This window comes from Anas platyrhynchos, chromosome 37, assembly GCF_047663525.1.
Source record: "Anas platyrhynchos isolate ZD024472 breed Pekin duck chromosome 37, IASCAAS_PekinDuck_T2T, whole genome shotgun sequence".
NCBI lineage: Eukaryota > Metazoa > Chordata > Aves > Anseriformes > Anatidae > Anas > Anas platyrhynchos.
In genome coordinates, this window is record NC_092625.1 from 2,492,501 (window position 1) to 2,518,158 (window position 25,658).

General features: G+C 59.6%; 3 protein-coding genes across 19 annotated transcripts in view; 2 read left to right on the top strand and 1 right to left on the bottom strand.

Moving 5' to 3' along the window:
* LOC140001057 (retinal guanylyl cyclase 1-like) overlaps positions 1-4,933 on the bottom strand; it is a 20,397-nt gene extending 15,464 nt beyond the window's left edge. For all 4 annotated transcript variants that reach the window (XM_072032193.1, XM_072032192.1, XM_072032190.1 and 1 more), the window contains exon 1: positions 4,798-4,933. The gene's annotated coding sequence lies outside the window, so the exon portion shown is untranslated. The remainder of the gene's footprint in view (positions 1-4,797) is intronic.
* TRAPPC1 (trafficking protein particle complex subunit 1) lies at positions 1,668-6,978 on the top strand. 3 transcript variants are annotated; one of them, XM_072032196.1, is made up of 5 exons: positions 1,668-1,791; positions 3,156-3,254; positions 3,907-3,977; positions 4,850-4,988; positions 6,711-6,978. In XM_072032196.1, the coding sequence occupies exons 2-5, from the start codon at positions 3,156-3,158 to the stop codon at positions 6,837-6,839; spliced, it is 438 nt and encodes a 145-aa protein (XP_071888297.1). In that variant the 5' UTR covers positions 1,668-1,791; the 3' UTR covers positions 6,840-6,978. The 3 variants fall into 3 exon arrangements, with proteins under 3 accessions (XP_071888297.1, XP_071888299.1, XP_071888298.1); XM_072032198.1 differs by having other exon boundaries at positions 1,791-1,834; XM_072032197.1 differs by lacking the exon at positions 1,668-1,791 and adding an exon at positions 1,918-1,942 and having other exon boundaries at positions 6,711-6,923.
* Positions 6,979-7,656: 678 nt separating this feature from the next.
* On the top strand, positions 7,657-21,585 carry LOC119714864 (voltage-gated potassium channel subunit beta-2-like). 12 transcript variants are annotated; one of them, XM_072032264.1, is made up of 16 exons: positions 7,667-8,190; positions 8,734-8,777; positions 9,188-9,225; positions 9,311-9,384; positions 9,483-9,560; positions 9,821-9,865; positions 10,218-10,255; positions 10,377-10,463; positions 10,738-10,773; positions 10,939-11,024; positions 11,709-11,802; positions 12,247-12,326; positions 12,414-12,483; positions 12,865-12,953; positions 15,939-16,071; positions 21,257-21,585. In XM_072032264.1, the coding sequence occupies exons 1-16, from the start codon at positions 7,916-7,918 to the stop codon at positions 21,358-21,360; spliced, it is 1,371 nt and encodes a 456-aa protein (XP_071888365.1). In that variant the 5' UTR covers positions 7,667-7,915; the 3' UTR covers positions 21,361-21,585. The 12 variants fall into 12 exon arrangements, 11 of the variants coding, with proteins under 11 accessions (XP_071888367.1, XP_071888365.1, XP_071888369.1 ...); XM_072032267.1 differs by lacking the exon at positions 21,257-21,585 and adding an exon at positions 16,942-17,018 and having other exon boundaries at positions 7,669-8,190; XM_072032265.1 differs by having other exon boundaries at positions 7,681-8,190; positions 9,516-9,560.
* The last annotated feature ends 4,073 nt before the right edge of the window (positions 21,586-25,658 follow it).

The following is a 25,658-nucleotide window of genomic DNA, read 5'->3' on the forward strand; positions in this document are numbered from 1 at the left end:
CGCTCACACCCATAATGACACCCATGTGTCACCCATGGGCGTGTGACATCCGCACACCCGTGTGTCACCCACACTCGTGTGACACCCTCACAGCCGTGTGACACCCGTGTCACCCACACCCGTGTGCCACCCGCGTGGCCCCGGCGCTGCCCTAATCCCCCCCGGGTTATTTCTGGCCCCTTCATCCCTCACGGCCAGGTCACCCCCCCCACGGGTGCCCCCCCCCCCCATATTTGTGTCCCCCCCTCGCCACCTCTGTGAGGGGGTCTAAGGTACCCGGGGGGGTCAGTGGGGTGGTCCCAGCCCCCCTAATTTAGGATCGGGGGGGGGAGCACCCAGAGAGGGCACCCAGGGGACCGGGGGGGGGAGCACGCAGTGGCACCCAAGGGTGTGGGGGGGTAGGTATTGGGGTTTCAAGTTTTGGGGGGGGGGGCACAGGTCTTGGGGAAGGGCACAGGTTTTAGGGTGGTCCGAGATTTTGGGGGGGGGGGGTCACGGGTCGTGGAAGTGGGTCACAGGTCTTGGAGAGGGGTCACAGGATTTAGGGGGAGTTCATAGGTTTTGGGGGGGGTCCCCAGCTTTTGGGGGGGGGTCCAGGTTTAAGAGGGGGGATACAGGGGAGGAAGCCGGGTGTCCTGGGGGGGGGGAAGGTGTTGGAGGGGAATTGGGTGTCGAGGGGGGGAGGACACAGATGTCCGGGGGGGGTGATCCCAGATATCAGGGGGGTGGGGGGTCAAAATATTGGGGGGGGTCCCAGCAGGGAGGGGGCAAGATATTGGGGGGGTCAGCAAAATATGTTGGGGGTGGGGAGTCCAGGGGGGCACCCAGAGGTGTTTGGGGTCACCCGAGTGTTTGGGGGGGGGGCTCAGGTATTGGGGGAGGGGTCCCAGGTGTTGGGGGGGGGGTCCCAGGTGTTATGGGGGGGGATTCTAGATGTTATGGGGGGGTCCCATGAGTCATGGGGGGGCTCCCAGGTGTCCGAGAGGGGGTCCCAGCTGCTGGGGGGGGGGTCAGCGGTGAGCGGGGTCGGGGAGGGGGGGTCCCTACCTGTTCCCAGGCCCCCCCTGGGTGGGTGCTGCCGGGTGGGGGGGGGGCCAATGCCCCCCCAGGCGCCTGGGTGCCCGCGCGGCGGCTGCCCCCAGGGTGCCCGTGTGCGGCCGCGGTGGGGGGGGCCCTAATCCGCCCCCCCCCTTCTCTGCCCCCCCCCGGCTCTGGGTGTAAGCGGCTTAATGGGGGGGTGGGGGCGGGGGGGACCCAGTGGGTGCTGGGAAATCCGGGGGGGGCGGTGTGGACATGGGGGGGGGGGGCACGGGGAAAGGGGGGCCGCGAGGGGGTGCTGAGGGGTGGGGGAGGGGGTTGTGGGACCCCAAAAGTGGCGGATTTTGCCCCAAAATTGGCTCCGTCCCGTGTGTCCCCCCCTCCCCCAAAGGCAGCACGGCTCCAGGCTGGGCTGCGCGGAGCCGGGGGGCGGCCCTTGGGGGGCGCTGCCCCGTAAAAGTGCTCCCTGGACCCAAACCCGCCGGTTTTCAACCCAAAACGCAGCCGCGCCCGCTGCCCCCGCCCCCCGCCCCGATCCAGCCGCACGCAGGCGGCCGCTGTCAATCACGGGTTGGCCACGCCCCCGATCCCGCCCCCTCCCATGCCAGACCCCGCCCCCTCCTCCTCGCCCCGCCCCTCTCTCAGTCCTCCGCGCCGCCATCTTGGGTGAGGGCGGAAGCGGAAGTGGCGCCGCAGGGGCCGGGCAGAAGTGAGGGCGGAAGCGGTTCTAAACCGAAGCCGGGCGGCGCGGGGGTGAGCGGCACTGGGAGCACTGGGAGCACTGGGAGGCTGCAGGGTGCTGGCGGGAGGGACTGGGAGGTGCTGGGAAATGCGGAGAATGCTGGGATTGGGAGGTACTGGGGTGTACTGGGAGGATACTGGGAGCACTGGGGGGTACTGGGAGGTACTGGGAGTTACTGGGGAGTAACGGGACTGGGAGGTACTGCGGGATACTGGGAGCGCTGGGGTTTACTGGAGGTAATGGGGGTTACTGGAGGTAATGGGACTGGGGAGCGTTAGGGTTACTGGGAGCACTGGGGATACTAGTGGCAGTGGGGTATAGTGTGAGTAATGGGACTGGGAGGCGCTGGGGGATACTGGAAGCAACGGGAGGTACTGGGATGTACTGGGAGCTCTGAGAGGTAGTGGGGTAAGGGACTGGAAAGCACTGGGGATACTGGGAGTTACTGGGAGTAACGGAACTGGGGGGCACTGGGAGTTACTGGGAGCGCTGGAGAATGCTGAGAGTAATGGTACTGGGGTTACTGGGAGTAACGGTACTGGGGGGACTGGGGGATACTGGGAGCATTGAGGATGCTGGGAGGTTCTGGGGGATACTGGGAGTAACGGTACTGGGGAGCATTGGGGTATACTGGGAGGTTCCGAGAGATACTGGGGGATACTGGGAGTACTGGGCTTACTGGGAAGTTCTGGGCGATACTGTGAGTGACAGGACTGGGGGTACTGGGTATTACTGGGGGGTACTGGGAACGCTGAGGATACTGGGAATAAAGGAGCTGGGGGCCCTGGGGGATACTGGGTGTTACTGGGAGCACTGGGGCACGCTTTGTGTAATGGGATGTGGGGCCACTGGGAGATACTGGGGGGCACTGGGAGTCATTGGGAGCTTCTGGGGGGCACTGGGAGTTACTGGGGGATACTGGGAGTAATGGGTCTGGGGAGTACTGAGAATACTGGAAGTACTGGGCATACTGGGACGTTCTGGGGGATACTGGGCGTAATAGGACTGGGGGATACTGGGTGTTACTGGGAGCACTGGGGCACGCTGAATGTAACGGGATGTGGGGTTAGGGGGAGTTAGTGGGGAGTTACTGGGGGGGCACTGGGTTAAGTGGGAGTAACTGGGGGGGGGCACTGGGAGTTACTGGGAGATACTGGGAGCTTTGTGGGGGGGGGGGGGGATTTGCCGCCCCCCCCCCGGTGGCATTGGGGCTGCTGGGGGGGGCCCTTACTGGGAGGGCTCCCCCTCCTCTCCCTTCATACTGGGAGCCCCCTCCTGCCTCCCCCTGTACTGGGGGGGGCCCTTCCCCCTCCCCTCATACTGGGGGCCCTCCCCCTCATACTGGGCCCCCCCCCCCCCCCGTGCCCCCCCCCAGATGACGGTGCACAACCTCTACATCTTCGACCGCTCGGGCGCCTGCCTGCACTACAGCGAGTGGCACCGGCGGCGCCAGGCCGGCATCCCCAAGGAGGAGGTGGGGGGGGGCATTTTGGGGGGGGGGGGGGCAGGGGGTGGGGAGGGCCCTGGGGGGGGAATTGAGGGAGTGGGAGGGGATCTGGGGGGGGTTAGGGAGGATCTGGGCGGGGGGGAGTGAGGTTCTGGGGCTGGAATTGGGGAGGTGGAGGGGGTCCTGGGGGGCATGGGGGGGAATTGAGGGGTTGGGGGGGGGGTCCTGGGGCTGGGATTGGGGGGGTGGGGGGCAAATTGGGGGCTGGGGGGAGGAATTGGGGCTGTGGGGGGGAATTTGGGGGCTGCAGGGGGGTCTTGGGGGCATGGGGGGTAATTGGGGGGCTGGGGGTTGAATTGGGGTGGGTGGGAGGGGATCTGGGGGGGAATTGGGGGAATGGGAGGGGAATTGGGGGGCTGGGGGGGGGTCTTGGGGGTCCTGGGGCTGAAACTAGGGAGTGTGGGGGGGAATTGGGAGGGTGTGGGGGGTCTTGGGGCTGGAAATGGGGTTCGGGGGGGGGGGGGAAATGGGGGTCCTGGGGCTGGAATTTGGGGCTGGGGGTGGTCGGGAGAATGGGGCTGGAAATGGGGGGCTTTGGGGGGGGTCCCGGGGCTGGACGGGGGCTGCGGGGGTGGCATTGGGGTGCCAGCGCCCCCCCCCCCCCGTGTGCCCCCCCCAGGAGTTCAAGCTGATGTTCGGGATGCTCTTCTCCCTGCGCTCCTTCGTGGGCAAGATGAGCCCCACCGACATGTATCCTGGGGGGGCCCCCCAAATTTGGGGGGACTCCCGGTCATTTGAGGGGGGGCCCGGGGGTCTGGGGGCTCAGAGGGGTTGGGGGGGGGTGCAAAACCCCGATGGGGGACCCTAAATGGGTGTTGGGGGGCGGGTTAAGGGGTGGAGGGGGGAAAGAGGGTGTGGGGGAAGCCCCCCGGGTTGGGGGGGCGCATGGGGGACCCCAAAAAGGGGGAGGGGGACACCAAAAGAGATGAGAGGACGCCAAGAAGAGGGAGGGGGATCCCGAAAGGATGAGAGGGACCTCAAAAGGGTGAGGGGGGTATGGGGGGACGCCAAAATGGGGTGGGGGACACCAAAAATATAGGGGAGCCCCCCAAAAAAGCATAGGGAGACAGCTGGGGATGGGAAGGGGAAACTTTGGGGACGTGGGGGACCTTTGGGGTTTGGGGTGGCTTTTAGGGATGTGGGGAGACCTTTAGGGATATGGGGGGACCCCAAAATTGTGTGGGGGACCCCATAAATATGGGGGATCCCCCCCAAAAAACATAGGGAGACAGGTGGGGATGGGAAGGGGAACTTTTGGGGACATGGGGAAACCTTTGGGGAAAGGGGGGGGGTCTTTTAGGATATGGGAGGACCTTTAGGGATATGGGGGGACCCTAAAATTGGGTGAGGGACCCCAAAAATATGGGAGAGCGCCCCCCTAAAAAGCATAGGGAGACAGGTGGGGACGGGAAGGGTGCCCCTGGGGACACGGGGGAACTTGGGGGGGAACCTTTGGGGTTCAGGGGGAACCTTTGGGGTTTGGGGGGGCCTTTGGGGATTCAGGGGGTACCTTTATGGCTTCGGGGGGGCCTTTATGGTTTTGGGGGGTCCTTAGCGCGCAGGCGGGACGGGTTCCTGTCGTTCCACACCAGCAAGTACCGGCTGCACTACTACGAGACCCCCACGGGGCTGCGGCTGGTGCTCAACACCGACCTGAGCGTGGCCAGCGCCCGCGAGGCGCTGCACCACATCTACAGCAATGTGAGCGGGGGGGGCCCCAAATACACCCCCCCCAAAAAAAGATAGCCTCCTAAAATACCCTCCGAAAAATACCCCTCCCAAATACAGCCCCCGAAATGTGCCCCCCAAATACAGCCCCCTTAATTACCCTTGAAAAAATACCCCCAAAATACCCTCCTTAAAATACCCCCCCAAAAATACAGCCCCTGAAATATCCCCCCCAAAATATCCCCCTCCTAAAAATACCCCACAAAGTACCCCCCCGAATATAGCCCCTAAAAATACCCCTCCCAAATACAGCCCCTAAAATATGCCCCCCAAAATACAACCCCCTTAATTACCCTTTTAAAAATATCCCCAAAATGCAGCCCCCCAAAATACAGCCCCTGGAATATCCCCCCCCCCAAATATACCCCTCCTAAAAATACCCCCCAAAATACTCCCCCAAATATACCCCCTAAAAATACCCCTCCCAAATACAGCCCCCTTAATTACCCTCCAAAAAATACTCCCCCAAAATATCCCCCTAAAAATGCCTCCCAAATACAGCCCCCCAAAATACATCCCTAAAAATACCCTCCAAAAAACAGCCCCCCAAAATGCATCCCCCCAAAATACCCTCCTAAAAATACACCCCCCAAAATATAGCCCCCAAATATATCCCCCCAAAATACTCCCCAAATACAACCCCCCAAATACCCTTCTAAATATGCTTCTCCCCCAAATACCTCAAATACCCTCAAAAAAATACTCTCCCAAATACAGCCACCAAAATACCCTCCCAAAAATACCCCCCCCAAATACCCTCTTAAAAATGCCCCCCAAATACTCCCCCCAAATAATCCTCCCATAAAATACCCCCCAAAATACCCTGCACCCCAAAAGTACCCCCCAAGTATACCCCCAAAATACCCTTCTAAAAATACCCCCCAAAAATCTAACCCCACAAACACCCCCCCAAATATTCCTCCCCCAAAATACCCCCAAAATAACCCCCCCAAAAAAACACACCCACAAATGCCCCCAAATCACCCCAAAAAACCCTCTCCAAAAATAACCCAAATTTTCCCCCTGCATACGCCCCCTCAAATGCCTTCCCCAAATATCCCCCTAAAATACCCCCACCGCCCCCAATGCCCCCCCCAAGTACCCCAAAATGCTCTCCCCCCAAAAAAAATATCCCTCCAAAATTACCCCCCAAATGTCCCCCCCAAACAACCCCCCGAAATTCCCCCCCCAAATACCTGAGGCAATGAGGGGGGGGGTCCAAGAGGATTTGGGGTTTTCTTGGGAGTTTGGGGGTCCATGGGGGGGTTGGGAGGTGCTGGGGGGGGGTATGGGTCCGGGGGGGGGGAGGTTGGGTTTTTTGGGGGGGGGGGGGGGGGGTTGGGGACTTCGGGGGGGGCGAGGTTGGGTTTTTTGGGGGGGGGGGGGGAGGTTGGGGACTTCGGGAGGGGGGGAGTCCCAGGGGGTGTTTTGGGGTCCCAGGAAGATTTTGGGGGTCTCATGGGGGATTTTGGGTCCTGGGGGGGTTCAGGGGGTCCCGGGGGGGGGTCAGGAGGTTCGGGGGGGGGGGGTTCCAGGAGGGTTTGGGTGTCCCGTGGAGGGGGGGGGGTGTTGGGGATCCCAATCCCCGCATCCTTTTGGGGCCACGGGGTGGTGGGGGCAGCTCAGGGGCTCCCCGCTCTTTGAGGGGGGGTCCCTACCTGCCCCCCCCCGATTAAAAATGCCCCCCCCCCGCAGCTGTTCGTGGAGCTGGTGGTGAAGAACCCCCTGTGCCCCCCCCGGCAGCCGGTGCAGAGCGAGCTCTTCCGCAGCCGCCTCGACGCCTTCGTCCGCAGCCTGCCCTTCTTCGCCCCCCGCGCCACCTGAGGGCCCCCCCGAGACCCCCCCCCAATTTAAGGGACACTGGGAACCCCCCCCCCCCAAAAGGGACGGGGAGGTGCCGTCACACTCCCCCCCCCCCCCCCCCCCCCCCCGGTGGGGGTTTGGGGGGAATAAAGGAGGGTTTGGGGCTCTTGGCTGAGTCGGGTGTGATTGGGGGGTGGGGGGGGACAGTGGGGGGCGCACATGGGGAAAGAGGGGTGGGGGGGGGACATGGGGACTGGGGGGTGGCAGGGGGCATGTGGGGACAGTAGGGGGGACATGGGGACAGAAGGGGACACATGGGGAAAGGGGGGGTGGCAGCGGGGGGACACATGGGAACGGGGACGAGGGGACAGCGAGGGGACATTGGGAAGAGGGGGTGGCAGTGAGGGGGACACATGGGGTCGGGGCGGCAGTGGCAGGGGATGGTGCTGGGGGGACAGGGACATGGGGACAAGGAGAGTGGCTGGGGGACGGGTGGGGGACACGGGGACAGCGATGGGGGCGGTGACAATGGGGTGGGAAAGGGGGCCGGGGGGGGGGTGGCAGTGGGATGGGGCCAAAGGTGGGGGGACAGGGACATGGGGACGTGGCGGTGACAGCGGGGCGGGGGCCATGGGGTGAGAATGGGGGGCCATGGGGGGGCATGGGGACATTTGGGGGGGCCATGGGGACATTGGGGGGAGGCATGCGGCCATGGGGGAGCTGTGGGGACATTTGGGGGGGGGGCATGGGGACATTGAAGGGGACATTTGGGGGGGGCCATGGGGGGGCTGTGGGGACACTGGGGGGGCATGGGGACACAGGGCCACAGAGGGAACCTGGGGGATCCCCGCCCCCCCCCCCCCGGTGCCCCCCCAGCTCCCAGGGGAAATGGGGGCACCCCCCGTGACGTCAGCCCCGCCCCCCCTCCCCAGGGGGCGTGGCCAGCCGCAGGGGGCGTGGCCTGTATGCAAATCCCCCCCGCAGGGAGCCCCGCGCGCCGCTGCTGCCTCTCCGCGCCCCCCCCTCCCCTCGCCCTCCGGCTCCCCCCCCCCCTTTAATTTGGGGACCCCTCCCCCCCCAAATCGTGCCCCCCCCCCATGCAGGTCTCCATCGCCTGCACCGAGCAGAGCCTGCGGAGCCGCAGCGCCGAGGGAGGAGGAGCAGGGGGGGCCGGGGGGGGGGCGCCCCGAATTGGAGGGGGGGGAGGGGGGGGCACCGGCCCCGGCCCGGGAGGGGGGGGGGGGCCGGGAGGGAGGGGGGGGGGGAAGGGGGGAGGGGCGAAGGGGCCCGCCGGGGGGGGGGCAGCAGCGGTGACAGAGCCGCGAAGGGGGGGCCCGGGACCCCCCCCCACCGGGGCTGGAATGAAATATCGGTACGGGGGGGGGTGGGGGCCACGGGAGGGGGACAATGGGGGGGGGTCAGGGCCCTGGGGGGGCATGGAGGGGCAATGGGGGGGTGATTGGGGGGGGGTTGGGGTGGTGGGGGTAATGGGGGGGCTGAGAGCCCTGGGGAGTCAATGGGGGGGTAACAGGGGTCCAGGTCCCGGGGGGTTGGGAGGGTTTAAAGTCATTGCGGGGGGGTAATTGGGGGGGGATAGGGTCCTGTTGGGGGGGCGGCAATGGAGGTGTAATGGGGGGGTCAGGGTCCTGGGAGGTAATGGGGGGGCTTAGGGCCGGGGGGGGGCATGGGGGGGGTAATAGGGGAGTTAATGGGGTTCAGGGTCCTGGGGGGGGGACACTGGGTCCGGGGGGGCATGGGGGTCCAGGTCCCCTAGGGAGGGGGGGCTCAGTTCCCCGGGGGGGTGAATGGGGACACCCGGGTCTGCCCCCTCCTCCCCACCAAGCTGGGGGGTGATGGGGGGGGCCCAGGTGACCTCCCCCCCCCCCCCCCCGTGTTCCCCCCCCATGCCCTGCAGGAACCTGGGGAAGTCGGGGCTGCGGGTGTCCTGCCTCGGCCTGGGTGAGGGGGGGCACGGGGCGGGGGGGGGAGAAGGGTTGGGGGGGGGCAAGGAAAAATGGAGGGGGACAGGAACAAGAGGAGCAGACAGGGACAAGGGGGGGGCAAGGGACAAGGGGGGGGCAAGGAAAAATGGGAAGGGACAGGGACAAGGGGAGGGGGACAAGGACAAGGCGGGGCAAGGACAAGGGGGAGGTCAAGGGACATGGGGGGGCAGGGGAAAAAAGGGGGGGGCAATGGAAAATGGGGGGGGACAAGGGGCAGTGTGGGGGGGTCTGGAATGTGGGACTGAGGTCAATGGGGGCAATTGCAGGGGGTGGGGGCAATGGGGGGGGGCAGGTTTTTTTTTTTGGGGGGGGACCAATTTTTGGGGGGGTTATTCCCAGCTCTGACCCCCCCTTCTGCCCCCCAAGGTACCCGGGGCACGTTTGGGGCCCAGATCTGCAATGAGGTGAGCCCCCCCCCCCTAAATTGCATCCTCTCCCCAAATTACCCCCCTCCCCAAATTACCTCCCCCCATAACTTGCCCCCCCCAGGCAGCAGAGCAGGTGCTGAGCGCCGCCTTCGAGGCCGGCGTGAATTTGTTCGACACCGCGGGGGCTTCAGGCAGGTACGGCCGGGACCCCCCCCCTACTGGGGACTCCCCCATATCCTCCCCCCCCCCATATTGGAGACTCCCCAGGATCCCATTTTGGGGGGGGGGCACAGGACCCAGCCCCCCAGTTTTCTCCTTCCCCCCAGGGCAGAGCAGATGCTGGGCAATGTCCTCAAGAGCAAAGGGTGGAGGTGAGGGGGGGGGCACAGTTTATTTTTTGGGGGCGGGGCTGCAGTTGGTGATTTGGGGTTGGCTCTGGGAGGATGCTGGGGGTGAGGGGGGGTTCCCTAAGTGTTGTGGGGCAAGGGGTTGTTGGGGAGGGGCATGTTATAGGGGTGGGGGGCCCCCAGGGTGCTTTGGGGCAAGGTTTGGAGTCTGGAGGGGAGTTGTTTTGGGGCTGGGGGGTCTGTGGGTGCTGACCCCCCCCTTCAGTTATCTCCCCCCCCCCCAGGCGCTCCAGCTACGTCATCACCACCAGGATCTGCTGGGGGGGGCAGTGAGTACCCGCAATGCACTGGTGGGGGATATGGGGCATAAGGGGGGGGCTGTGGGGGTAGTTATGGGGCAGGGGAGGGGGGGGCTATGGGGCACACAGGGGGGCATATAGGGCAGGTGGGGGCATCTATGGGGCATGGGGGGGACTATGGGGCAGGAGGTTGGTTAAGGGGCAGGAGGGGGGTGTCTGGGGCAGGAGGGGGGCTATGGGGCACAAATGGATGTTTATGGGGCAGGTGCGAGGGGCTATGGGGCAGGAGAGGGGCTATGGGGCACAAGGGGGGGGCCTATGGGGCAGCAGGAGTTGGTGTGGGGCAGCCATGGGGTGACACTGTCTCCCCCATATCTCCCAGGTCCGACCGGGGGCTCTCACGGAAACACGTCCTGGAGGGTGAGCTGTGGGGCGGTGCTGAGGGGCAGGGCGGTGCTGTGGGGCAGGCAGGCTGTCTGTCTGTCCATCTGTCTGTCTGTCCGTCTGTCCGTCCGTCCACCTGTCCGTCCGTCCCCCCCAGGCCTCCGGGGCTCCCTCCAGCGGCTGCAGCTCGACTACGTCGACGTCGTCTTCGCCGGGCCCCGCCCGGGCCCCGCCCAGACTGAAGGTAGGCCCCGCCCACACCCAGACCACACCCACTCAGGCCCCTCCCCCTCCTCCTTAAGCCCCGCCCCTCGCCCACCCCCAGGCCCCCCCCTCCCCTGTCCCTATGGGCTCCCAATGCTCAGGCCCCGCCCCCCTCAACCCCACCCCTTTGGGCCCCACCCCTTTAGGCCCCGCCCCTCAGGCCCCGCCCCCCAGACCCCACCCCCTTAGGCTCCTCCCCCTCGGGCCCCGCCCCCTCAGGCCCCGCCCCTCACCTCTCTCTCTTCGCCCCACAGGGCCCGACCCGACCCTGCGCCTCCTGCGGCTGGAAGGTACCGGGGGGAGGGGGGGGGGGCGGGACCCCCGTAGACCCCCCGTAGCCCCCCTGGGCCCCGTTAGCACCCCCAGCCCCCTCCCGACCCCATAGCACCCCCAGCCCCCCCCTGATGCCCTCAGTAGGCTCCAGAGTGAACACCCCGGGGCTGTGTCCCCCCCAGAGGCCGTGCGGGCGCTGAGCGACGCCGTGGAGCAGGGGCTGGCCCTCTACTGGGGCACCGCGGGCTGGGGGCCCGCCGACGTCATGGTGGGCCGCGGGGGGGGCATGGAGGGGTGGGGGGACTTGGGGGGGGACATGGGATATGGGGGGTTAGGGACATGGGGGGGGCGGGGGAGATGGGGACGTGCAGGGGATGTGGGGATGGGGGGGGCAAGGGGATGGGGGGGACATGGGGGGGACATGAGGACATGGAGGGTACACAGGCACATGGGGGGACACAGGGACATGGGGGGGACACGGGGGGGACATGGGGGGCACACAGGGATGTGGGGTGATGTGGGGACATGGGGACATATGGGATGTGGGGGGACATGGGGGGGACAGGGAGATGGGGACATGGGGGGTCAGGGGACATGGGGGGGCATGGGAGATATGGGACATGGGGGGTACACAGGGAGGGGGGTGACGTGGGGACATGGGGGACGTTGGGACATATGGGACGGTGGGGACACAGAGGGGACATAGGGACATTATGGGGACATACGGGAAGGGGAGGACATGGGGGGGACACTGGGACACATAGGACTGGAGGGCAGGGGGGAAACTGGGGGGGACAAGGGGGGACATTGGGATGGGGGGGGCATGGGGCTATACAGGATGGGGGGCCATACTGGCGGCCCTGGGGCCATATGGGGGTGGGGCGGACCATGGGGAGGGTCACAGGGTCTTGCCTGGGGGGGGGTCAGGCGGTGACAGCCCCCCCCCCCCCAGGAGGCGTACGCGGTGGCCCGGCAGTGCAACCTGGTGGCCCCGGTGTGCCAGTGGGCGGAGCTACCACCAGAGCCCCGCCTCTTCCGACAGATTGGTGGGGGGGGGGCACCTGTGGGGGGTCTGTGGGGTGGGCGGGGTTCTATGGGGTGGGGGCACCCATAGGGGATATATGGGGTGGGGGGGTGCACGGTTGGGGGGGCTATGGGGTAGCGGGTCTATGGGGTCAGGGGCAAATGGGGGGGGGTTGGGCAGGGGGTTTCTGTGGGGTGAGGGCTCATAAGGGGGTCTATGGGGTGGGGGGCGGTCTATGGGGGGGCACCCATGGGGCGGCACCCATGGGGCAGTTCTAGGGGTTGGGAGCATATGGGGGGGTCTATTGGGTGGGGGTTCTATGGTATCAGGGGCACATGGGGGGATTGGGGAGGGGGTTTCTGGAGGGAACTCTATGGGGTGGGGGCACGGGGGGGGGGGCAAGTGTGGGGGTCTGGGGGTTTGGGGCCGTGGGTTTGGGGTCCGGGCTCACCCCGTGCGTCCCCAGGCCTGGGAGCCGTCACCTGGTCCCCAGTGGCCCCCAGCCCAGATGAGGAGCTGCTGCCCCACGGCGCCCCCCCAGGCAAGGTAAGGGCCCCCCCGGTGTCCCCTGTGTCCCCCCTGTGTTCCCAGTGTCCCCCCCTGTGTCCCCAATGTCACCCCCGATGTCCCCAGGGCCACCAGGTGGAGGAGCTGCAGCCGCTGGCCCAGCGCCTGGGGTGCTCCGTGCCGCAGCTGGCCATAGGTGGGGGGCACAGGGGGGACATGGGGACACTGGGGACATGGGAACGTGGGGGGGGGGCATGGGGGATACAGGGGGGGACATGGGAGGGACATGGGGATGTGGGGGAGATGTGGGGACATGGGAGGGGGGACACGGAGACATGGGGGGACATTGGGGGGAAGATGGGGGGGACACTGGGGATGTGGGAAAGGTCCTATGGGACATAGGGGACATGGGGGGGCATGGAACAGGGGGGCATTGGGGGACATGGGGACACGGGGAGGTCACGATGTCACATGAGGACACGGGGGGGAACATGGGGGGGCTCATGACGTCACACGGGGACACTGGGGGGGGCACATGGCGACACGGGGGGGTCTCACCATGTCCCCCCCCCCCCAGCCTGGTGCCTGCGCGCCGAGGGGGTCAGCGCGGTGCTGCTGGGGGCTGCCAGCCCCGAGCTCCTCCGCGAGCAGCTGCGGGCCCTGCAGGTGAGGCTGGGGGGAGGCGGCCCCCCCCTCATTATCCCTCCCCATTACCCCTCTCCTAATTACCCTCCCCCTAATTAACCCCCCCAATTACCCCCCCCCCCCCCCCCCCCCAGGTGCTGCCCCTGCTCTCCCCCTCCCTCCTGCAGGAGCTGCAGGGCCTCCTAGGGGCCGCTTAGGCCACGCCCCCCTCCCACCGGATTGGTCCGATCCTGCATGAGCCCCGCCCCTCCTCTGGGGCTGGGCCACGCCCCCTGCCGCGGGGCTCTGGCTCCGCGCCGCAACCAATCCCAGCCCCGGAGTGACGCGCGGGGGCGGAGCCAGCAGGCGGAGCCCCGCCCACGTCTGGGAGCCGCAGTGACCGAGAGCAATAATCCAGCCCCGCCCCTGCACGGCGCCTGGGGGGCGGGCGTCGAAGCACAAGCCCCGCCCCTTCCCCCCCTCCCCACCAATCGCAGCGCTTCCAGGCAGGGGAGGGGCCGCGGTTGGCTCCTCCCCCTAGGCCCCCCCGAGAAGGGGGGTGGCAATAAAGTGGCTTTTCCCAAGGGAGGGGCGGCCGTGGTGTTGAGGGACCCTGGGAGAGTGCTGAGGCGATGGGGGGGGGGGGGAGGAGGTCTGGGGACCCTTGAAGGGGGCCTTAGGGATGGTTGGGGGGGCCTGAAGGGGCCCTAGAAGGAGTTGGGGAGGTCCTGGGGGTGTTTAGGGGCGCACTGGAAGTGTTTGGATGGGTGTCCAGGGGGTGTTTGGGGGGAGCCCTGAGGGGTTTTGGGTGGGGGCCCCTGGGGGTGTTTGGGGGGTACCTTTTTGGGGTCCCCAGGCTCCGGAGGCGCCTCAGGCTTCCCGCCCTCTCTGAGGCGGCAGCTCTCAGCCAATCAAGGTGCGGCTGCTGCCCGCCCCGCTTCCTGAGTGGCTGCCACTGCCCGCCTCCAGCCATCACCAGCCAATCAGGGGCGAGGGTTTTCCCGCCCACTGCCCCCTCCGCCGCTTTCCCTCCTCTCCCCAATGGCGGCGCTCACGGGCCGCGGCTGAGGCGTTGGAGACCCGCCGCCGCCTCGGGCACGCGTCGCAGCCCTGCTGCAGCCTCCCCGGCCTGCCCACTACCCCGTTTTCACCGCTTTTTCGCGTTTTTCTCTCGGTTTTCTTCTTCTCTTCGGTTGTGGGGCCCGGGGGGCAGCGCTGTGAGCAGAGGCGTCCCCTCACGGGGGCTTTCCCCACACGCGCGGCCGCCATGTTGAGGCCAGAGAGGTGCCGCTGGTTTGCATTTGTATTCTCCGTTACAGTTACCCTCCCCCAGAAATAACCGCGGGGGTGGTCTCTGGCTGAGGGGGTGGGCGCTAGAACGCGTGCAGAAGCCACCGTTTGGGGAATTGCAAACCTCTGAAAACCCGAATCTGCTGGGTTTGGTCCTGAGCCGCAGGCTGTGGTGCCTGGCTAAGCCGCATTTGTCGTTTTGGGGAGTGAAAAGCTGAGAAAGGCAGAGAGGGAGCGGGTGAGAAAGGAGGTCACCTTGTGCTTAGGGTGGTTTTCTTCGCTTTTGCTTGTCCTGGGTTATTTGTGGCTGCGTTTGCCGGCTGCCACAGCTGCTCGTCCGTGTGCTCCTGCAGGGCAGCCCCAGCCTTGGGGAGCCAAAAGTTGTGATTCTGGGGGCGGAAACAGAAAGCAAAAGCTGGCTCTGCCATTTCCAGCCCTCCGTGTCCATACCCAGCACCAGCTCTTCTGTAGCTTTTCCCAGTCAGCAATGAGTGGAGAAGCCCTTTCTTGACCCGTTTTGCCTCCACTGAACAGGGCTTTGCTTGGCAGTAGGAATACGTAGAGAAATGTTCAGGATGTGCAACCATTTTCCCTAGAAGGGATTGGGGGGTGGGGGAGATTTCCACGTGCTGCTGGTGGCGTCGGTGTCTCTGCGCCTGGGTTGGCAGTGACGCTGGGGCTAAAAAGCGATGTTGAAGAAGTGCAGCAGGTGAGAGGCGTGTGCTGTGTTGTGTGATTTTGAGGGAAAAACTTCCCGAAAGCCCATCACGTGGCTGGGTCTGCCCTCAGTGCTGCTGATGGGCTCCCTGGGGGCAGTGGGGACCTTCTCTGGGTCCTGGGGGTCCCTGGGGACAGCAGGACCCCTGGGTGGTGGTGGCAGGACGTGGTGTCTGCCCCCAGTGCTGGGCCCGTTCCTGCCCCAGACCATCGGTGAGTGTCCTGAGGTCCCTGTCCCCGGTGTCCCAGGCCACCTGGGTCCCTGGAGGGCTGCAGTGCCCTCGTGTGTCAGCAGTTTGGGGTCCCCCAACTGGGAGGTGCTGGGGGAAGCTGTGGTCGATGGAGCCGTTGGGGTGGGTGACACAGCTCTGCTGTGGCCAGGCAGGGTGACAGCGTCGCCAGCGTCACCAGGCGCTGGTCCCCCCTCAGCTGTGCTCCCAGACACCTCCCAGCCTGGAGGTCCCTGCGTTCGGGTTCTGGTTTAGGGTTAGGGCAGAGGTTAGTGCTAGGGGTAGTGGTTTGGGAAAGGGGTTGAGGGGCAAAGTTCTGGGTTGGGGATTATGGTTTGTGACTATTTCTTCAGGATTTAGAGTTGGAGTGCAAGAATACGGGTTAAGTTTGGGGTTTATGCATGGGGTTAAGGGTTCGGGTGAAAGGCTCGAGTTCTGTTTTGGCATTGAGGGATGGCAGGTATCCTGAGGGGAGGGGTTAGAAGGTGTAGGACTGGGTTTTGGGTTGAGATTCTGGATAGGGCTTCCTGTTGGTGGTTAAGGTTTCTGGTTTGGGTTTAGGCATGTGGTTTGGATTTGGGGTTGTTATTTTGAGTTTGGGTTAGCAGTTAGGGTTGAGGAAAGGTAGGGCCTGGGACAGTTAAGAACGAAAGGTGACGGGTGAGCTCATAGAAGGAAGCATTCTGGCACTGGAGCCACGGCCCCAGCGCTGGCGAACTTGATACGGAGCCATTTTGCGCCCTCTGCCCCCCAGGGGAAATCTTAGGTTGACTTTTTAAATGTTTTGCAGCCTGGAAGTTGTCCCCAGAAGGTAGGCACACGCACACCCCCCCCAAAAGGAGATGCCCATCTCCTCCGTGGTGCTGAGGCAGCAGCACGTGGAGAGCAAGGGACTGGGCTCCGGTCCTCCAGCGATGGTTCCGGTAAGCCAGCTCTAAACACCCCTTTCCTATTTCCTAGAGGAAAGAGCCTATTTCGTCCTTTCTTCTCTCCCATCGCTTGGTGTCTGAGCAAATTGCTCCCGCTCTGCTCTCCCAAAGTGGCCAGCAGTGAGAAGAGGAGGTAGGGAGGTCTGAGAGGGTGTCAAGACGAGAACGTCCTTGCTCCATCTCTCCGAGCAGGGAAGCACCAGGACGAGACAGGAGGGGAGGGGGCACTGCCACGGCAGAAGGGGAGAAGCCAGCACAGAGGAAGAGCTTTTCCAGGAGAACTGAGGGGGGAGAAACAGAGCTCCTCCACCAGCTGCTCCTCCCCTGCACCCAGAGGTGCTTGAGAGAGCCTTCTGCCACTGGGATGAGGATTTGGGGGGAGTCGAGGCAAAATGATGACAGTAGGCCTGAGGGGGAGCGTTAAGAAAGCTGCTGGCACGCATGGCGTGAGCGACCAGGTCCGGGAACAAAAGACATAGAGAAATGTCGAGGGAAGACGGAAAGCTAAACAAGTTTAGAGGGTTAGCAGCAAACAGTAGCTGATTCTTTGCTGTGCTGGGAGTTTCAGACGCGGGGCTCAGGGGCAGAAGCATTCAGTACTTGGACTAAGCCGACCATCAAAGCCTGTAACTTGCCATCAAAAGCCACCGATGAGCATTTACCCAAACAAGGCTAGCCATCAAAAGTTGAAATTCTCGAGCAATAGAATCCCCCTCAAACCCAAGTGAGTCTTAAGTGCCGCAACTGCAGTACGGAATTTTACTTTACAAGCAGAAGCACTTTGAAAAATCATTTTAATTGGCAGGTTCCGTTGTGAAAGCGCAGCCCAGCAGGATGGAAATGGTGCTCTCTTTTTCTCCCCAGCTGCCGTCGCATCCTCTCCTTTCCCCTCCAGGGATGTGCAGGTTTTCTCCACGTTGCTCTGAGGGCAGCTTCCCAGCTCTTGTCCCAGCAAGGGGAGGTTCCTGGCTGTGGAGGCCGTGGAGAAGGTCCCTCAGCTGGAATCATCCCTGTGATGGTCCCTGTCCCAGCGCAAGTTTGGGCTGATTGCAGTGCCACGGCTGGAAAATCTTCATGCTCATGGTGTTTAGACTACGTCGTGGACAGACGAGGAGTTGGTCGTCTCTGGCAAGAGGTCGTTGCGTTTTCCTCCAGTATCTCGTAGTCTGCTGTCAGATGGATTTCTGTGAAGGGAGTGAGACTCTGAGCAAAAACTGCTACAGGTTTTTGGGGCTCTTTGCCCACACGCGGACCCCGTGGATGGCTTCAGGTCCCGCCATTTCCCTCCCTCTGCTCACCCCATCCCCAGACCTGGCCAGCAGCAGGGTTCAGCTCTGCCAGGCCCACCCACAAAGCCCCTCTCTTCCCACCCGGCCTGGAAACCAGCACCCAGCTGCAAACACACACTCTCCTCTTGGGCCAAGAGCAGCCTCCTGCTTTGTTAGGCCTTCTAAATGCTGCCAAATAACGTGTGTCTGCATGTGTGTGCCTGGTGTGTCTGCGTGGCAACAGAAGGGAACTGGAGGGACTTGAGGCTAGCCATGGAGGAGCCCAAGGTTCTGCTTGGATCGAGCCAACCCCCGGCTCAAAACTGAGATCTCGTTGGAGAGGCCCCGCTGTCCCCAGAACTACTTGCCTCCAAGGCTTGAGCCCCCAAAGGAACAGGGATGTGGATCACGCACCTGTTTTGCCACCTCTGACGGCGTTCTTGCAGCTCCGGGCAATCAAAGCTCGGCTCACCGTGGACGGGGCCGCGGTGTCGGGAGCCTGGGTTTGAGCTTTGGCTCTTGGCGATTGATAGAGCCGGCCCCTTGGTCTGTCAGGGTCCCAGACACAGAGGTGTTGGTGGGCTCCTTGGGCGTTCTGGCTGTAATAGGATAAGGGCCCTGCTCCACGTACAAAGGTTTGAACTTTGGCATTTTCTGCTCCTTGGGCGGACTTACTCTACTACCTTTGGCAATGGCGTCGAGGGCCTGAATAGGAGCTTCGGTGGTTGATGTTGAGCAGAGCTGGCCTCCTGGTCCATCTCTGTCCCAGTGGTAGAGGCATCGCTGGGCTCCTTGTGCAGGCTGGCTCTAATACCTAGAGGCAACGGCATCACGAGCCTGGGGAGGAGCTTTGGCAGCTGATGCTCAGAACTTGCCCCCTGCTGTGTCACTGTCCCCAAAAGTAGAGGGGTTGCTGGGCTCCTTGTGCAGGATGGCTCTAATACCTAGAGGCAACAGCGTAGAGGACCTGGGTTGGTGCTTTGGCAGCTGATGCACAGAACTTGCCCCCTGCTGTGTCACTGTCCCCAAAAGTAGAGGGGTTGCTGGGCTCTTTGTGTAGGCTGGCTCTAATACCTAGAGGCAACGGCGTCACGAGCCTGGGTAGGAGCTTCGATGGTTCAAGATGCACAGAGTTTCCTCCTGGTGTGTCTTTGTCCCAGAAGTAGAGGTGCTCGGGCTGGCTCTAATGACTACAGGTCATGTCGCTGGGGGCTTGGTTTTGAGCTTGGAATTGGATGCTTCCATCTTTGGGCGGTCTGGAAGCACGGACCAGAACCTCTCAGTCTGTAACTTCGTCAGTCTGTGGGAGCTGGAGCTCCCTCGCTGGAATCTGCCTCTGTGGTTGCTGGGCTCCTGAAGCATGCTGCCCTCCGAGCTCGACAGGGACAGCATGGGCACGATGGTTGTTTCTAGCGGGCCTGGGGCTTTCTGAGATTCGGGGCACTTCAGTTGCTCTGTCTCTGGCAGATATTCCAGAATGGATAGGTTTCTGACTTCAGGAGGGGCTTTTGCTGCTTTTTGGCCTTTTATTTTCTGCCGTTTTGCATAGTTTTAGGCTTTGCCCAGCCTTGGTCACACTGGGTGCTGAGGCCTCCTCCTGTGCTGTCCCAGGGGTGCTGTGCTCCCCTGCAAGCCTCCATCTCCAGGGGCCTCGGCCCTCCTTGGCACCAGCCTCAGCCGGCTCAATCTTAGGCCGTGACGTGGTTTGGGGGCCAAGTTCTGGGAGAGAGGAGCTGGGTACAGCCAATTTTAGTTTTTTTTCGGATCCCCGACCTCCTGCAGCACCCAGGGCTGGGCACCTTGGGCACGTCACACGCAGGGGCTCCATTTTGGAGGCCCGGAGACAAGAGGCTGTGCTGAGCTGGTGTGAAGCTGTGGCACACGAGGAGCCAGCAGCCGCTTTGTATCTCTCACCTTGGCTGGAAGACGACAACACAGCGCGTTCCTTCTCCTGCCTGTCATCCCTGCAGGTCTTCAGATGCTCCCTGGGTGATAGCTGGGGCGCTTTGTCCATTTGAAAGCAGGCAAAAGAAGAGATTGGCGTGACCCAGGGCACCACCACTGCCCCCGATCTCACGGAGACACTTTCACGTTGCCATAGAGGCCCCGTCCCTAAGGACCGTCCTGGGAAGTGGGCGAGAAAGAATCCCAGGCCTCGATGGGAAGCAGGCGTTGCTTCCCATCCACCTTCCTGGCTGGGCACCCATGGGTGCAAGGAGCAAACGCTGCCGAGCCCGAGTAGCGGCCACAGCCACAAAGATACTCTCTCGGGGAAGACGATGACACGGCCAGAGAAGGTCAGGGAGGCCACGGCTGACACCCGGGACACCACCATGTCCATCAGCTGGGGGACCTGCAGGGGAGGAGCAAGGAGATGGCAAATGTCCTCTGCCTGGCCTCCACTAGGTCCTGGAGGAGCCCAGGGCAGCGGGAGCCGGCAGGACCGCAGCTCTTGGCCACCCCAAGAGGCTGGCCAGGAGCTCCAACCTAAGAGGTTGAAATCTGAACCCTCTGACGGCGTTCTTGCAGCTCCGGGCAATCAAAGCTCATCTCACCATGGACGGGGCCACGGCGTCAGGAGCCTGTGTTTGAGCTTTGGCATTTTGAAATTGCAAGAGCTCGCCCCCTGGTCTGTCAGGGTCCCAGTAGCAGAGGCGTCGCTGGGCTCCTTTGTTGCCTTCATTGGCAGTGGCGACCTGGTTCAGGAACGGCACGGCGACCAACCGCAGGCCGCTCGGGCCATCAGCTCACGGACACCAATGTGGTCAATGGCAAATGGCGTTTATTGCTGACTTACACAGTGTTATATAGCTTGGGTTCACAACGACACTTCCGTCTGCTTCCATCATAAACTACACGCTATTGCCTATCAAGGGAGGGGCTCTAGCTTTCCGTACAGCGCGATATCTTCGGGCTGCCAGACCCTAACTACCTACATTTCCCCCCTCCCTATGTGAAACTAAATTAGCTTAAATATAACAATCTGAAAAAAAATCTGCTCCTGTCTTAGTTCTATACTTCATAACAATCTTCAGACGTAGACATCATAACTCGAATAAAAAGCATAAGGCACAATAAACAGGAGAAAACTTGGGGGTAACTGGTCATAATGAGGTGTAACTTGGGATAACTAGGGATAACACTGAGTAAATACACTCTTTGAGCAGTTGCTGGTGTTCTACCAACATGTTAACTTTCTCTAGCTGGCTTTTAACAAACGACACAAGCGTGTTTAGTATACAAGGTCCAAAGATCAGTGTTAGGATCATTGCGATCGGCCCTACTAAGGTAGATATCAGGGTGGTTAACCACGGTGAATGGTTAAACCATGATTCAAACCATCCTTGTTGGGCTTGTCTTGTCACTGGGGTATACGGATTATGAGGTCGTCCAATGATCCTGTCCTGTGAACAGAAACTCACAGTTTTCATTAGTTTTATTCTGAAGGTGTGGTTTGATGGACTTAAGCGGACACCATTTGATTCTGCCATCTTTTCTGACCGCAGCATACCCTCGCCCTGTCAGACCTAATTTCCACCCTTGTTCCTGTAATATATGGAGTGGTAATTCGTGTCAGAAAAATGGTTGATATTAATAAAGAAGGGGGAGATTTGGGAATGTGGCAATGGGGGTCGGAAAGCCTCGTGGTTGGTGATAGCATCAGACTCTTAATGATGAGGTCATCAGGAATGTAAAGAGTTTTGAGGAATCAGAGAAGGGTGATTGAGGTGACGCCCTGCCGTCTGGGGTTGCTTGTTTTCCCCACTGTTAAGGCACGGAAGTTGCTGGGGGGGGTTGCTGGTTAGAACTGTTAACATTTATTGTTTAATGTTATATGATACTAATATTATTAGTGTGATTTCAAGGGTTAACGGAACACGGGAAAAGCAATCATGTTTTGTTGCTTTCAGGAACCTTGTGGTGGGCAGAGCACGTGCAGAAGAAGAGGGAGACAGTCGAAGCCGCTCCTGCAGTCTGGAACAAAAGGTTGCTAATGGTGATGGGGAAACCGTGAGCCTTTCACCCACAACGACCACCACAAAGAGAATTCTAATCTGAAGCGGGGATAGGATATCCATATGTATAGGCATACTGGGGTTTCTTGTAAATATGTAACAGCAATGTCCTCTATAGATTTGGGAAGTTGGACGGGTGCGTGTGCGTGTTGGTAGAGCATAGACTCCCCACGCACCCAGCGCTGTTTACTTGCCTTTAATAAATATTCTTTTATGTTACTAAATTCAGAGTTGAGACTTCATTTATAACAAATTGGTGACCCCGACGTGATCTTCTTGGACTTTGGATCTGCGACCGGTAAAGGGAGGCGCCCCACCTAGTGGCCCTTGCCGATAGCGGCGCTAGAGTTCAACAAGATTTTGAACATAAGAGGCAAGTAAAAAAATAAATAAAATAAGAGCTCTCCGTCAGTGACCCGTAATCTTGCACGCGAAGACCTGAATGAAGAGGATTTGTGAGTATACCGTTCGGTTGGGTGGGATTCGGCTGTGTGACTGTGTGTAAGGGTGTGACTGAGACGGAACTCAGTTCCGAAGCGAGTGCGGAGGTCTTCTAACCGCGGTTCCGATCTCCTGCGAGGGACTCAGCTGGTGAAGGACCGAAGCGATTGGTCTAGGAATTCGTGGGGGGGGTTAACCGCTTGCAAGACACCTCTACACAAACACAGCTAGGGATTCAGAACCTCTTGAAGGTTTCCAGGGATTCGGAACTTATTTGAAGCTTCCAGGGATTCAGAACTTATTTGAAGCTTCCAGGGATTCGGAACCTCTTTAAGGGTTCCAGGGATTCGGAACTTATTTGAAGCTACCAGGATGGGTCTGGGGGAAAGTAGATTCTCTGACCTGGGAGACTCAGAGCCCAGACATTCCACCAGAAAGCCCCTTAGAGATAATGTTAAAATATTGGGGTGTTTGGGAATGGAGGAAAGGAAAAAAAGAGAAAATGGCTCAATTTTGTATGATAAAATGGCCAAAGGAACCTTTAAGGCCACATGTTTTTTGGCCAGTTTTTGGATCCTTTGAGGATTGGGTATGTCAGGCATTAAACCACTATGTTAACTCCAAGGAGCCTTTTAACCAAGAAGAAAGCGATTATGCGGCTCTATGGGTAGGAGCCTCAAACGCATTTCCCCCAAAACAAATATTCGTGTTAAATACAAGAACTGACAGGGGAAAGGAAGAATGGGAACCTCTGGATAATATACCCCCTCCCTCTTCATGGCAACCAGAACTGCCACATTTTGAAATTCGATTGCCCACGGCCCCTGTTCTCTATCCCTATCCTCCTGCACAAAGGACTAGAAGCAAGATAAGGGCCACAGAAAGGGAGGAAAGTGAAACAGGAGGCTGGACTGATGATTTAGGAGGCCTTTACCCTTTGAGGGAGGTAGCCCTTGGGGGCACCTAGGGGGGAATAGGGTTTGTAGTGGTTCCTTTGAACACATCAGATGGAAGAAATTTTAAGAAGGAAATGGGAAACCTTTTAGATGAGCCTTTAGGAGTTGCCGAAAGATTGGACCACTTCCTAGGTCCAAACACGTATACCTGGGAAGAAATGCAGTCCGCATTAGGAATCCTCTTCCCTATAGAAGAAAGAGGAATGATGAGGCAAGCAGGAATGAGCCTGTGAGAAAGACAAAACCAGGGAGGTCCTCCAGGGGATGTGAAATGGCCAAATACCAACCCTAACTGGGATCGTCAGGCTGCTCAGGGGAGGCCAAATATGAGGGATCTTAGGACCATAATGATACAAGGGATAAAGGAATCGGTTCCAAGGGGACAAAATATAAATAAAGCTTTTAACGAGTGTCGGTGCAGAGACGAATCTCCAACTGAATGGTTAGACAGACTGAGAAAAAGCCTTCAGATGTACTCGGGGATAGATCCTGATTCCCCTGCAGGAGGGGCACTGTTGAGAACCCAGTTTGTAGCAAAATCTTGGGAAGACATCCGAAAGAAATTGGAGAAACTTGATGATTGGCATGAAAAAGGATTGGAAGAATTATCAAGGGAAGCACAAAAGGTCTATGTGAGGAGAGATGGGGAAAAACAGAAGGCAAAAGCAAATGTTTTTATGGCAGCAATAAGGGAAAGTCAAAAAGCAAGTGGGCAGGAAAGCAGGAAAGGATCAGGAAAAAAACAGGGTGAAAGAGAACTCATGGATAAATGGAAAGGACAGCAAGATAGAATCCCTATCTGTTACTATTGTGGCAAAAAGGGGCACCTTCAGAGGAACTGTAGGGAAAAAAACAAACAAACAAAGAAACAAACAAAAAAAAACAACAACAGGATGAAGAAATGTTTAAGGAAGACTAGGGGTGTCAGGGGCTATATCTTTTGGGACCCGAACATCGAATGAGCCCTTGATAAAATTATTAATAGGTCCCCACAGGGAAGAGGTGTATTTTTTAGTAGATACTGGAGCGGAGAAATCAACTATTAGAAAATTACCAAAAGGGGTTAAGGAAGGAAAGAGGAATACCATGGTAGTAGGAGCAAAAGGTGCGCCCTTCAAGGTTCCTATATTGGAAAATATAGAAATAGAATCAGAGAAGAAACTGTGTCTCAATGACCTATTGCTGGTGGCTGAGGCTGAGCACAATCCATTAGGAAGGGACTTAATAATAAGATTAGGGTTGGAAATCAAGAGCCGGGGGGAGAACTAAAAATTCAGCTATATACCCTAACCCAAGAAGATGAGGGAGAAATAGACCCACAAGTACGGTATCAAGAGGGAGATTCAGGAAAATTAGATATGGAACCCTTGGTAGTAGAAGTAGTGGATCCACAACAGCCAATAAGGATTAGGCAATATCCTATCCCATTGGAGGGGAAAAGAGGACTCAAACCAGTTATAGACAGGTTGCTCCAAAAGGGGATGCTGGAACCGTGTATGTCCCCACAGAATACCCCCATTTTGCCAGTGAAAAAGGCTGGTGGATCATATAGGTTGGTTCAGGATCTTAGGGCTGTGAATCAGCGAAGCATAACCAAATTTCCAGTGGTGGCTAACCCATATACTTTAGTAAACCACCTAACACCTCAGCATAAATGATATAGTGTAATAGATTTGAAGGATGCTTTCTGGGCCTGCCCATTAAGTGAAGGGTCGCGGAATTACTTTGCCTTTGAATGGGAAGACCCTGAAACAGGAAGGCGACAACAGCTTAGATGGACAGTAATTCCTCAGGGATTTACTGAATCCCCAAATTTATTTGGCCAAACCTTAGAAGAATTATGACAACTTTTTGAAATAAAGGGAGAAGTGAAATTGTTGCAATATGTGGATGACCTATTAATAGCTGGGGAGACTGAAAAAGAGACACGGAGAACCACTAAAAGGAAATAGGGTACTTAGGACATTGGCTAAGCCAAGGAAAGAAAAAAATTGGATCCTGACAGGGCATCTGGGATTTTAGCCCTGTCATCACCCAAAACAAAGAAGGAAGTGAGGCAACTGCTCGGCCTCTTGGGATATTGTAGGCCCTGGATGGAAGGGTTTAGTGAAAAGGCAAAGTTTTTATATGAAAAATTGACTGGAGAAAAAAATGAAGTGGAATGAGGAAGATGAGGAAAAGCTGAGGTTGATCAAGAAAACGCTAATAGAAACTCCAGTGCTGAGCCTCCCAGATTTAGAAAGACCCTTTTATTTATTTGTAAATGTTTCTAACCAAAGTGCATATGGAGTACTAACTCAAGAATGGGCAGGAATCAAGAAACCTGTGGGATATTGTTCCAAACTATTAGACCCTGTGAGTAGGGGGTGGCCAGTGTGCTTACAGGCAATTGTGGCTACTGCCTTACTGATTGAGGAAGCTAGTGTCTTGGTTTCAGTTAGAACAGAATTAATTTTCTTCCTAGTAGCTGGTGGAATGCTGTGTTTTGGCTTAGGATGAGCAGAGTGCTGAGAACACCCCGATGCTTTAATTGTTGCAGAGCAGTGCTTACACCAAGCCAAGGACATCTCAGCCTTTTGCTCTGTCCTGCCAACGGGCAGGCTGGGGGTGCAGTAAGAGCTGGGAGGGGACAGAGCCAGGACAGGGGACCCAAACTAGCCAAAGGGGTATTCCATCCCATCTGGGGTCATGCTAAACAATAGATAGGGGTGGCTAGCCGGGGGAGGGGGCCGGACTGCTCGGGGTTAGGCTGGGCATCGGTCAGCGGGTGGTGAGCAATTGCATTGTGCATCACTTGTTTGTACATACTATTATTACTTTCCTATTATCACCATTGTATTATTCTTATTGTTATTGTTATTTTTGTTATTATTATTTTCCTGTCTTATTAAACTGTCTTT

Excerpts from the sequence above, each read along its gene's own strand:
- LOC119714864 (XM_072032264.1), top strand. The coding sequence starts at position 7,916 with ATGCAGGTCTCCATCGCCTGCACCGAGCAGAGCCTGCGGAGCCGCAGC. Across the intron at positions 8,778-9,187 it reads GGTGTCCTGCCTCGGCCTGG|GTACCCGGGGCACGTTTGGG; the intron begins GTGAGGGGGGGC and ends CTGCCCCCCAAG. Across the intron at positions 10,774-10,938 it reads GCGCCTCCTGCGGCTGGAAG|AGGCCGTGCGGGCGCTGAGC; the intron begins GTACCGGGGGGA and ends TGTCCCCCCCAG.
- TRAPPC1 (XM_072032196.1), top strand. The coding sequence starts at position 3,156 with ATGACGGTGCACAACCTCTACATCTTCGACCGCTCGGGCGCCTGCCTG. Across the intron at positions 3,255-3,906 it reads CCGGCATCCCCAAGGAGGAG|GAGTTCAAGCTGATGTTCGG; the intron begins GTGGGGGGGGGC and ends TGCCCCCCCCAG. Across the intron at positions 3,978-4,849 it reads AAGATGAGCCCCACCGACAT|GCGGGACGGGTTCCTGTCGT; the intron begins GTATCCTGGGGG and ends CTTAGCGCGCAG.